Genomic DNA, 13261 nt, shown 5'->3' with positions numbered 1-13261 from the left:
GTGATTGTTTTTGTATCTTCTCTCATGTTCTCTAACCATTGGCGATTTGGAGTCATGTGGCTGGTCGCCCCACTATCTATGATCCAGCATGTATCTGGCTCTCCATTTGTACTTAAAGTCATTACTCTCTGTCTGTTGTTACCCTCGTTAGTTGGTTTCTCTTTTCTCTGTCGGTTATCGTTCACTCTAGCTGAGTTTTCCCAAGCTATTTTAGAAGTTTTGAAGTTTGATCTTCGGTTGTCGAGATCGATGTTGTCCCGTTTGTCTCTATTCCTTGCTTTGTTAATCGGGTTCAACCAGCATTCAATTGCCTTGTGATTTGGTTTACGGCAGATGTAGCATAGCGTTTCCCTCGTTCGAGATTTTCTTTGTGCATTGTCCTTTGGAGTTTTATAATTCGGTGGGTGATACGCTCTGTAGGCTGTGAGGTTTTCCCTCTGTTCGAGCCCATTTCTTTCTTCATATCTCTCGAAGGTTTTTCTCACGTCGGAGATCTTGGGGTCTTTTAGGTTGTCGAATTGCATGGCTATTAGGTTGTACTTTTGTGGTAAACCTCTCAATAGCGCGGTGATGAATTCGTCATCCTCTATTTGGGCTCCCATTATCCTAGCACTCTCTAGAAGTTTTTCTCCTCTTAATAGATAATCTCTCCATGTCTCGTCACGATTCATTACTAATCTCGCCACATTATTTCTGGCCTCTATCGCTTGTTTCCTTAAGTCCCCTTCATATCTTTCTCTCAAGTGGGTCCAAATCTGTTTTGTCGTTTTACACGTTAAGATAAGCGCCACTTGTGTGTCGTCCATCGCACATGTTAAAATGCCTCTAGCCTGGGAGTCCGTTTTTTTCCATTTCGCCTCTTCGGCGGGATCCGTAGGTGGGTCGTCTATTAACAGATTTCCTAGATCTCTACTTTCTAGGATGGCCATTATACGGTACTTCCAGCTTGTGAAATTGCTACCCGTAAACTTCGGTAACTGTCCATGTCCTATTTCGGCCATTCTATTCGTTATAACGGTTCGGTTTCTAAGATAGCAAATTTAGGCTTACCGTGGTCGATCGTTCAATCCGGTTGCATCGACGTTGGAATTTTCTTCCTGGGCCCATAACCCTTTGTTGAGTTAATTTCTCATGCTATTCACAATTAATGCAATCCTTTGACAACAAAACAGCTTTATTTCTAATTAGAAGGGTTTAATTAACAAGCTGTACATTAAAGGTAAGCACACCTCGTGCTTCGATCAACGCCACCTAACAGAGATGATTTTTTAATTAATTAACATGTATCCGCAGCCTTCCCATAGCCAAATTATAGCCACGACAAAAATCACATACAATGGCAATGTGAAAGACAGTAAAATATTAATTAGAATTCTTTTTAGTGTTTACTAACATGTTATAATGTAACGGATTCTTGTGGCAAATGCATTGCTCTAGCTTTGGAAATGCTTGAGGTTGATTTCCTAGGATCCATAATTGTCAAGTGATTACTTGATATCCTGGGAGATCCTCCAGAACTGGGAAGAAGTGTAATTGTGTCATTTGGAATTTCTTTAAGCACAATCGCATTTAGAAATGCCCACAGTAAATTTTCTCACATTATTCACTCTTTGTATGTGGGCTTTGAAGGAGTATCAACACAAGTCTATGTCCAAAATTAAGTTATACAAATTCCTATTGTTTGTTAGTAAATTTTCTTAGATCCGAGAGAGCGAATTTGTTCATAACTGGTGTAATCCCAACAGTCCAACATCAATCTTGGTAAAACTACAATTATGGTTTAATTACAAAAGGTTTTGACATGTAATAAGGCTGAAACTGCTGAATTACTTTGCCCTATAGAGTTATGTTACCTCTGGTTATAGTTTTTCCCTATTTAGATATGTTTTAGGCACTAAAGAAGGGTCTCCTTTATAATATAGCTTTCATCACCAAATAATAAGATACTTCATATTAATTATTTTTCAGAGGATGAGACAAGCTGCATCTTGTTTAACTTATGCAGATAATTTGGCTCTATATCAACAAACCAGTTGAAGTTGTAATGATTATATTGATGAAACTAATATAAAACAGTAAGAGAAGTATTGTTGAAGACTCCAATTTACATTATATCTTTCCAAAATCTTTGTAAACTGTTATTGAAAATAACAGCAAACATCTTTTAAATTACAATTAGATTTCTAGAAATGATGCAATTACAAAACTTGTTATTGATACGGAAAATAAATAAATGCATAAAGCTGCATCATACGAAGAGGAACTCGAAAACATTTTTTATATTCCAGAACAGTTCAATATGTCACGATGACGACAATTGTTCTGTCAAAAACAGTGAATTCAGGCAATTGTTTTGTTTGAAGGATTTCATACGAAAGTTCCTGGCAATTTATTCAGCATTAAGAAATAAAGTTTACAGTCTATTTAAATTCATTGCGAGGATTTCAGGATATCTGGAAAACTGGATTTTAAATTCCTCATACATTTCCAGAATATGAAATGAAAAATTTCAGGTATTCTCCAAAAATTCAAAATTTACCGAAATCTTGTTTAATTAACAAGCTAAAATAATGAATTACAGTTAGTCCCAACTTACTATTGTCTTGTACTAAAGACAACTAGGACTCCTTTCCAAATCCTATCAATCATTTGTTCTAGCTAATTATGTGTATGACAATTATAACACTGCATGCACACTCTTCCTCAGTGCGTGTGTAACATTAGTCTCCATTATTAAAAAATTACTAAGGCCCATATGCTTTCAAGTGGCTACATTCCTAATTTGAAAAAATTTTCTTTTTAATCACACAGATTATTACAAACATATAATATGCAAATATTTCAGTTCTAACGTATTTTGAATTGATTAAGAAATGAGCATTTTAGAATTAATTCTGAAAGTCATAAGTGAAATGTTTGCAGGAAAATCCCCATATTTTTAGAAATATTAAACATTTGTTTCAATTTTAACACACTTAGATAAGATCTTTGTATTGTTCTCATTTCACTATTGCAATTTAATTGGTTACCATAATCAAATTAATATATGTACACATTATTGTACATATTATGGACATTTTCTGACAAATTTCAAGAGTTAAAAAACAGAGTGCAATAATTTTATTTCAATTGCAGATGTGAAATATGGAACTGACAATCATATGAAAAATAGGGCTCTGTCCTCCATCTCCATACTCTAAAACCCAAATTTACTTTTCTTCGTTTACCTAAGATTCCCAATAGAGGAGCTGTTTGTAAACCTTTAAAGTATCAAACTTCAAGTGCTGAACTGGCATACTGACATTGCTGTTTGTCACTGAAAGAATACACAGTATAACAAGTTATACGTAATCAGGTAAAGTTAGCACATGACTGTCCACCTGTCAAAGAACTGTGAAGTATATTTCGCATTTACTTTTATATCCAGAATTCATTAGAAGACATCCTCTTAATGTGTATAATATATATCAAGTGCCGAAGTTCACTCTAGTGGTTAAATTTTCAAGTAAAATTTTTCCCAAAAATTGAAACTGCATACTCAGTATTATACAAAATTTGGTTGAGATTTGCCCAATTGTTCTTTCTATAGAGAGATCTGAACATCTATTCTTTAATTAATATCACCCTTTATATATTATAAGACTTAGTAGTCTCGTGAACCATATCCTGATGTTATTTTTCATGTTTGACTTAGAACGAACTCAACAGAACTACATGGTAAGTTCTGTTCCTGGACTCACATCATATGTTTGATTACTTTCAGTGGTAGTCCACAACTATTTTCCACTAATTTTAGCAAAAGAATTAGCTTAGATTTTATTTTATCCATACAAAAAGTATAAATCTTAACTACTCTTTAAAAGTATAATTATGTAATTTAATAAAATTTTTATTTAATTATTTTCTAATTTTCAAATCTCAATTTATTTCAGATAACCATCTTTTCTGTTTCTTCTTAGAGGTTTTTCTTTTTTGTTTCTAAGGACTTAATCTTAATGGCTACTCTCTCTTTTATGCAATCTTGTATTCTTTTTCTGATTATTGCTTTCATTTTCTTTCCAGCTGCTCATGATATCTCTCCATAGTCACCTGCAACACTAATCAGATAGTTCTTATAGATGTTCTATCAAAAGCTCTATTAATACTGAAACCACTTTTTACAGTGACATTTCCAGGACTTTTTTCTATAATTTTTGCAGCCACTTCTTGCAAGAAAATCTGACATTCAATTAAATCAGCCAGTTTATGACGACTTTGTTTCACAAACTGACAGATAAACACCACAACTTTTATGGTTATGAATCTTCTCAGGATATTCTATAAAAGTGCACTTATTTCTTCAAGCAGAAATGGTGCCAATGGTTTGTTCCTTGGAACTTTCAACAAGAATGGCTCAATGTCAGAAGCTATAGACTCAAAAAATCCTAACTTACATTCTATTTTCACTTTTATTTTCTAATATTGACTTAACTATAGCATTACTACTTATAGTGTGTTTAAATTTCTCAGCTTTTGCAGCTTTAGCATGCTCTTTTAATTTAGAAAGTGTATATCTAAAGCTTTCTGTGCAGCTTTTGAACTCAACCCATTGAAAAAACAGAATTTCACTGGAATATGTGCTACCTACAGCAGTGCATCTTTATCTCACGGCACACCCGAACCTATAATTAAATTTCCATGGAAAAAAATCACGTGATTTAAAGTTGAGTAAACATTCTATACTTGCCACTTCACAAAAAAATAGACAAAAAGAATTAGGTTAATTAAATAAAACAGCACCTTGTTCCTTAAAATAGTAGCAGGTTACAACAATAGTTACATTTAAATTAATAATTCCTTTTCTTATGTAAATGAAAATTAGCGTTGTCTTAATTTGCACTTAAAAGTGGCACAATAATTGACTTTAGAAACTTGCCTAATGCCCCGCACAATAACCTACACAATTATAGATGCATTTTTGATTTAAAGAAAATTTCATTTTAAGTGAAAAACAAAATTATATGCACATAACATCAGGTTATGTATATATACATAATGTAATAAAAAATATGTATGTTTGTTTGTTTATTATAACAATGAATCACTGACCTATAGTTTGACAAACATCCATTCATGTTACAAGACTATTGTTAAATTATAAATCCTACAGAGAAACTTTTTTACTTCCCAGTTTGCTTCTTTGTGACCTGTTTTAAAGGCATCATGAATTACAGTAGACCCCTATAACACTGTTGATAATTCCATATCATATGAATTCCATGTTGTACGAGTCACTTAGATTTTACAAATGCATGTGCTGGGCTGTGAATGGCTCACATATTTGTAAAATCTAAGTGACTCGTACAACATGGAATTCATATAATACGGAATTTTTCCCCCATACTCTTTCCACCCTGTGGGCACTAAAAGGGTCGCTTATAGCAGGCCCACAATGGGGCGATCAGGTGGTGAGGGACATGGCCCAACATATCCGAACAGACCACCCCCGAAAAATTCCTGGGGATTCCTTGACCCGTCCAGATTTGATCCCTATAATACAGAATTATCAACAGTGTTATAGGAGGGTCTACTGTATGTGAAATCACAAACTAAAATCTGCAAAATCCTCAATTTTCTTTGAAGATAATGGGTTCAAAGGATACATAAATGAATGGCAGATAATATTTTGTATTTGTATATATGTTCAATTCTGTCAAAGAAAATTCTTGCGTTCATAAAGTGAAGATATAAATCATCATTCTATAAGCAACTTTCAGAAAAAATCTAACAAAATCTTTTATGCATGCATAGAGGAAGTATGCAAATTCTATTTGATAAAATTTGCAAATAATACTTTTTTTGCAGAGAAAAAGTTAACTTATTCGCTATCATAATCAGAATATCCTTGAGTTGCAAAGTCTACAATAGCCTTCATTACTGTTGAGCAATTAAGGAAAATTCACCTGCAAAATGTTTAAATGAAAGTGCGATTTATAACAATTCATTTCAGAAAATACAAATTTTCCAGTCAGCCAGACACCCTGTGATTTATTGTGTATTAGAGAGATCAGAAACAACACTTGTGATTGAATCATTATTTGGGTAACTGCTTATTCATAAAAAAAAATTTCCATTTATTACGAATGTGTGATATAATGCCATATTAAAAAATAGGATAGTAGTATCAAGTAGCATTAACTAACTACTGTTCTAGCCATTCTGTCAAACTCTTAGAAATTTATTTTAAAAAATTCAGTTTGTAACTACAATAAGTTATAATTAAATTTACCATTTAAGCAAATTATTGAAGCTTCAACAGTAAGGCTGTCAAGAGGGAAAGCTTAGAAATTCTCCTCCAGATTCAAAGAAAATTTACGACCTGTAATAATTCCTACCCATGTAAAATTAATATTTTTACTAATAGAAAATAAAATCTTCAAGACTCTTTCCTTATTAATAAAAAAAAAAACATTCTGTACATTTCACTTGCTAAAAAAAGAAAAAAAGCTACATAAAGGGACCCGTGAAGAAACAAAAAGGACTGCTCAGCACCCACGCCCCATCAGCTCTTGACAGCCCCGTTTGCAAGATATAAAACAATTGCTCTATGCAATTTTTTAAAAAGTATATCTACAATCATCATTTATGGTTACAGATTATAATACTTATAACAAAAAGTTATACAAAAAATAATTTTTAGGATTATGAAAGAATAAAAAGAAACTTACCATATTTGCTTTGCAAGTTCATATTGTATCCATTTAAAAAAAATGCAAGTTTAGAATACAAAACTCTTTAAATTAGCCTATAAAATGACACATTATTAAACTATGTACAGTAGTCATTACGAGCAGGGCTGTTGAGAGCTTGAGCAAACTTGTTCTGCCAGCTTTTTCGAACAAAATATTAGAATATTTAATTAATTACAGTCTTAAATATTTTCTTTTTCATTAGTAAAAACAACATTAGAAGCCTGTAGAAGTTTCGACTCCTGTAAGTTTTCTCCGGACGCAGAGGAAGCTGGCGATTTCTCTACGGCTTGATTACAAGGCAATTCAAGACGTAACTTGACAATGTTTCCAATCCTATATTTATGAATAATACAATTAAACAGATTTAAGTAATCTTTTTCTAATCTGGATAACTATTTTTACATTATTTTGCAATTTGTAACAAGTGGCTTTGCATTTGGTTGTATATTTTTTGTATTGTTACTTTGAAATTAACCTCTGCAGTTCTTCAAAGACAAGGTGTTTTGAAATAACGCACTCATTAAGTGGTAATGGTAATCTAGATATATATTTGATTTAGCATAAATGTTGACAATATTGTCTGCAATCACAATAATTCCACTATTATTGACTTCTTAAAATTTCTACACAATTTCACTTTAAGAAAAATGATCAAACTCAAATTTTCTGATTTCACATTCAATAGGTTCTACATATTGCTATTTTAAAAAAATGTAACACCTTTACAAAATGAATTTTTCCTAAAACTTAATTTAACATTACCGCTTTTTCATGCAAATACCATGCAATTCCGATACTACGGATCATTCATCTTAAAATTGGAAGCTCTGTAAACCCTACATTTCCTACCTTTTCATGTAGTTTTCGTGAAAAAGATTGCACTAAGTAACAAAGTTTGGCAAACTATTACACTTCGTATACAGTAGGATCTAAAAATTAAAACTTGCACATTGAAGCTATTAAAAAAAAAACTTAATTTGAAAATTTAAGTACAAAAGCACCAAATATCAAGCATTGTATTTCTANCTTCTGGACGATGGAAGCTGGCTATCTGTCACAGGTTTATGTCTTCTACCGGACAGGATCGGACGGGAGACACTGGATTCAGACCTTCCTGAGGATCGCGCGGAGGGACGGTCGCACTGAGGGGACGATCGCCCGGAACTTCCCGTGACGATTGTTTTTATACGATCGTCGTTGGCACTGAGCCAACAGGTCGTTCACTCGTTCTTCTGACTAATTAGCACGTGAACGTTGACTAATTGACAAACGGACGCTGTGTAAGATTCGACAATCTATTTCAGTTATATTTTTTTCCATCCTCTAATGAAAAATATGTTAACCCTAAAAATTTTCGAACTCAAGCCCCTCGGGCTCACAATAATATTATTTGTTGGAATATAAGTAAATTTATTTATTTATTATAAATTGTATCCAATAAATTTCTTGATAACATAGCATATTACATTTATTTCATTTCTGATCATATTCTGTTTTTCTCTGCATAACACTAAATAATCCTTCTCCATAATTTAATGGATTATTCCTTTTAGATTATTTCAAATTTCATCTATTTTGGGGCATAATATAAACATGAACATAATGGAATGTCTTTTAATTAAATTATCTAAACTCAAATGTATAGTGTTTTCATGTGGATAACTTGCACTCTCTCCATTGGTTTAAAATTAAGCAGTGCTATTGCACTGCTTAATTTTAAACCGACGGAGAGTCTGCAAGTTATCCATCTGCAGCTATCTATTAATTTTGCAATTTATTACAAATTACTTAAACAGCTTTTTCTTTGTCTGAAGTTAGAGAGTATCATAGAAATGGCTGGCGGTAATTTACATATTAAAAATATATTAAAGAATACAAAAAATTTTAGAGGTGCGGCCTCAAATAAAAGATAGTCTCTGTAAGTGAAGATTGTGTAATGACAGATTGTGAAGACAAATTTTTTGTATTCTTCAGTGTATTTTTTTTTAAATGGTTGTGTCTGAAATATTCCAGTTCTTCTTTTATTATAAACTGCATTTTAGTAAGTACAGTAGAGCGTTCCAGACATACTGTGTAATGCTGAAACGAACGTTTTTGATACTAGATTAACCTCCAAAATATAATTTTTTTTGTTTTTATATTTTTCACTAAAAAATTCTTTATTTTGTACAAAGAAAATAAGTAAACAATACAATAGTCATGATTATTATTCTAAAAAATTTACATTAGGCTTACCATCGACAAAAATTTAACGCAAAGCGACATGCGCTGCAGAAAAATTCAACACGGGATAGGTTAATATATTTTTTCGTACATAATCGGTTGTCCAAACAACCCCAGTCCCAATTGATTCGGATAAACAACGCTCTACTGTACCATATTTTGGAAGCATGAATTGTGCAAAGGTTTTATATATATACAGTATACATATAATATGGCACTTACTAAAATAGAGTATATAAATTTTTTAATTTATGGATTATCTGCATAAAAATTCAGTGTAAATAATGATAAAAAAAAATATTTTTATTATTTTACTACAAAATGCTAAATTTTATAAATTTCATTAAAAGTATCCTTACATTAAGGGAAGAAAAAATATTTTCCAGCCAAGTCCATCCCTTCCAGACTTAGTACCACCACCACCGTTGACTGGTTATGGCGAAACCATCGTTGCAAGTAATCCGTTTGACGACACACTGCCGACCGCGAATAATACATCTGTCCCACCCATGCCGGGCCCTGGCATGACTCCTGGGCCTCCAATGCATCCTAAGCCAGTGCCTATGTCATCTGGAAAGGTTAATTTTTCAATTTTTGTGTATCTTACTTTTCAAAAAAGTAAAGCTGCTAATAATTTTTCTTAATTAAATTATTATAATTTTTAAATTCTAAAGGTCTATCCTCCCGATCAACCGATGGTATTTAATCCTCAAAATCCCAACGCACCTCCTATTTATCCCTGTGGTATTTGTCACAAAGAAGTTCACGACAACGATCAGGCCATACTGTGCGAAAGTGGATGCAACTTCTGGTTCCACAGAGCATGTACCGGACTGACCGATGCCGCCTATCATCTCTTAACTGCCGAAGTCTACGCCGAATGGGTTTGTGATAAATGCCTTTCATCAAAAAATATCCCTCTTGTAAAATTTAAACCATAGTTGTTTTTAGAAAGTTACATAAATGCATATTTGTATGTGTCGAAGTCAAAAGCTACATGATTTTTCTGGATACATTGTGTTTTATCAGGCATCTCATTGTTACTTATTTGTACATTCAATTTTTTGTATTCATCACGACAGTTTTTAATTAAATTATTCCAACCGTCTATTTTTGTAAAATGCATTTTATGAACTTTCTACCTCATGTTATATACATTAGTTGTGTTGTATATTGTTAAAATAATAAATTCTTTAATGTACATTTATCTTGTATTGTTTCATTTAAATTTTAAAAATTCTGTATTTTTCCTTTTTTAATTTTATAAAAAAAAAATCATTATTCATAATTAACATCTTAAACTGGCAAATAAACATGCTAGATACAGTACTTATCATATAAATTATAAACCTTTGAACAAGTATTGTACATTCTAATGAACAAACAAGTTAAATGGCAAGGCCATTTTTGGGACGAGACTATGTCTCAACTACACACCATTTTCTAAGGAAAAGAGAAAAATGAGCACTAACCAATGAGCAAAAGCTGACACTAGTACTTGGTCCTGACAGATAACAACAGCAGCAATGAAGCCCACCGTAATGATGGGTTGTGTTGTCACAAGCCTGTTCTTGGCTACTGTAAGTGGGAAGATATTTGTACCCAAATTGTCCTAATGTTGCTCATATTGTTTTGCAGGATGGCAAAATGATGAGAGCAAGAGAATAGACGTTTGTCAAAATTCGATTTCACAATGTTCATATTTTGAACTTCCCAATGAGCAACACATGCGCAAATCTTGCACTAGCACCTGTTCGTAGAAACAGTGTCGCCATTTTGTATTTTATTTTGACTCTGTTCTCGGTCCCGACTACCTACAAGCCTGGTTTTTTTGTGCGCGCATGATTTGGGCACCAAATACTCTGTGCCAAATTGCAACCCCTGACATGTACTCCTCCATACCTCTAAAGGTGTCTAGCATTTGACAGCAGCACAATTTTATAGACAAGAAATAGTCTCGTCAATAACGAAGGATGAAATTTTCTTCTAATAAGAATAAACTGATGACCAAATGGCCAAAAACAGTTAAGGCATTAGCCTATCATTCTGGGGACTCAAGATCACATCCCAGGCAAAAAACATCAGGAATTTTTCATGGCATTCTGTCCTGGATCTTGGGTCCAATACTGAGCACTACCCATCCAATCTATCTTGTGGGCCCGACCAAACCAATGATGAGTTATGATTAAAAATGCCCTCTTAGTGCCCTTGGGACAAAGTCAAAATAATAAGCGTTCCTTTATTGAACCACTAGGTTCAAAATGATAATATATGCATCGAAAAGCTATGTTCTTAATTCAGTTATCATAGAACATTATCCTTTCATTCCAAAATGTAATCCTCAATTGACAGATGGTCTTGAATTTCAATTTATTTTTTTTATAATTTGATTTTTTTTTGTTTGCATTATATATGGAATTCTATGATAGTTTTCGGTCTTATGTTAAACATAAAATAACATTTTGCGCTATATTTTAAGACACACAAACAAATCATAAATGCTGGTATTGTCTGTAAAGCACCCTTTAGAAGTTTTTGAACTAAATATTTTTTGGCAAAATTCTTTTCTGCATCTTTGCATAGTTTTTATATGAATTTTGATGTCAATCTGCTCATTGGTCATAGCTAGTATACTCTAATAGGGAAACTTTAATTATAGCCAACTGTATATTATGCTATTGTAACTGAAATAGCAACAAAATTATCAAGAATTTCCTTTTGTTCAGTCAAAAGTCAGTTTAAGTATTTTATACATAATTTAATGCTTTAAGTTCATTAAAAAATTGCATTATTACTTGTATTAAAAATGTGTTTATATTAATTAAAATTGTTGAGTTAATTTCTCATGCTATTCACAATTAATGCAATCCTTTGACAACAAAACAGCTTTATTTCTAATTAGAAGGGTTTAATTAACAAGCTGTACATTAAAGGTAAGCACACCTCGTGCTTCGATCAACGCCACCTAACAGAGATGATTTTTTTAATTAATTAACATGTATCCGCAGCCTTCCCATAGCCAAATTATAGCCACGACAGATTCCCCGCCTAATTTGGCCAGGGATTGGGTGCGGCGGATTCACATATACAAAAAATCGTCTTTGACGAACAGATTTAACTTTGGTCGACTTAACGGTTTTGTAAAGGCGTCGGCTACGTTTTCTTCGGTTTTTATATATTTAAGTTGAAATGTTCCTTCTTCCATCTGTTGACTTAGATATGATGCCAGTCTGATTAAATGATTCGAGTTGTTACTCGTGTAGCCTGATTTCGCTATGGAAATCGCAGATTGGTTGTCGCATAGAAGTTGGATTGTTTCGAGTTTTCCAAACAGTTCTTGTAGAAAGAATTTTATCCAAATCCCCTTTTTAGCACAGCTTCCTAGGGCGAATAGTTCTGCGTCGCAAGTTGAGAGAGGGGTGATGGGTTGTTGCTTCGAGGTCCAGCTTAATATGTTCTTTCCTATTGAGTAAACGTATCCTGTTATACTCTTTTCTGGAGGGGTTCTCCAGCTGGCGTCAGAAAGGCCCCTGACATCTAGTCTGTCTGGTGTGTAGCGCAGTCCTGTCGATTGTGTTCCCTTCAGATATCTGAGTATGCCCTTTAATGCAGTCAGGTGAATAATTCTAGGGTCTTTGGTATATTTGGAGAGCAGGGTTACTGCACACGCTATATCGGGTCTTGTGCGCGTTGCCAGGAACATCAACGAGCCTAGCATTTCCTGATATAACTTCTGATTGCACGGTTTTGAGTCGTTATATTTTTCTAGTTTAACGTCGGGATCTAGCGGGGTACTTCTCGGCTTACAATCTTGCATTGTGTACTTCTCTAATATGTATTTAACGTAATTTTGTTGTTTGATCACTATCTCTCCCTTTCCTTTTGTTATTTCCATGCCTAAAATATTCTTCGTGTCTGGACTTTCTTTGACCTTGAATTTTCTTCGAAGTTTTTTTAGTAGCTCCTCTAAGATCTTCCTGTCAGTAGATATAGTTATTATATCATCTACGTGAATTCCTAAGATAACTTTTCTAGTTCCTCGTTTATAGATGTACACACACTTGTCAGATTGGAAGTTCTTTGTGCCGATCTCTATTAGGTATTTGTTAAGTGTTTGATACCAGATTCGGCCACTCTGCTTTAATCCATATATAGCTTGATTCAACTTGCATACTTGCCTTTGGTTTTTCGTATTTTCTACGTATCCCTTGGGTTGTTCCATATATATTGTTTCGTTTAGCCTTCCGTACAGATATGCCGTTTCTATGTCTAGGTGGTTGACGTCATAGTTGTGTATAGCAGCGTAT

At 33.3% G+C, this 13261-nt stretch overlaps 1 protein-coding gene across 6 annotated transcripts in view; it reads left to right on the top strand.

The window, feature by feature from the left end:
* Positions 1-10458, top strand: part of LOC111631722 (protein pygopus-like) — a 24403-nt gene extending 13945 nt beyond the window's left edge. Inside the window, exons 4-5 of one of the 6 annotated variants that reach the window (XM_023376023.1) lie at positions 9305-9532; positions 9629-10458. In XM_023376023.1, coding sequence (XP_023231791.1) covers positions 9305-9532; positions 9629-9895 — 495 coding nt within the window. In that variant the 3' untranslated portion in view covers positions 9896-10458. The remainder of the gene's footprint in view (positions 1-9304; positions 9533-9628) is intronic. The other 5 variants (XM_023376024.1, XM_023376026.1, XM_023376025.1 and 2 more) reach the window with 5 other exon arrangements.
* Positions 10459-13261: the final 2803 nt, after the last annotated feature.

The sequence above is a fragment of the Centruroides sculpturatus genome, unplaced genomic scaffold, assembly GCF_000671375.1.
Source record: "Centruroides sculpturatus isolate CEXI.00-Female unplaced genomic scaffold, Cexi_2.0 scaffold756, whole genome shotgun sequence".
Classification (NCBI taxonomy): Eukaryota; Metazoa; Arthropoda; class Arachnida; order Scorpiones; family Buthidae; genus Centruroides; species Centruroides sculpturatus.
The sequence above is the reverse complement of the archived record's forward strand: the minus strand, read 5'-3'. Positions and strand labels throughout refer to the sequence as shown.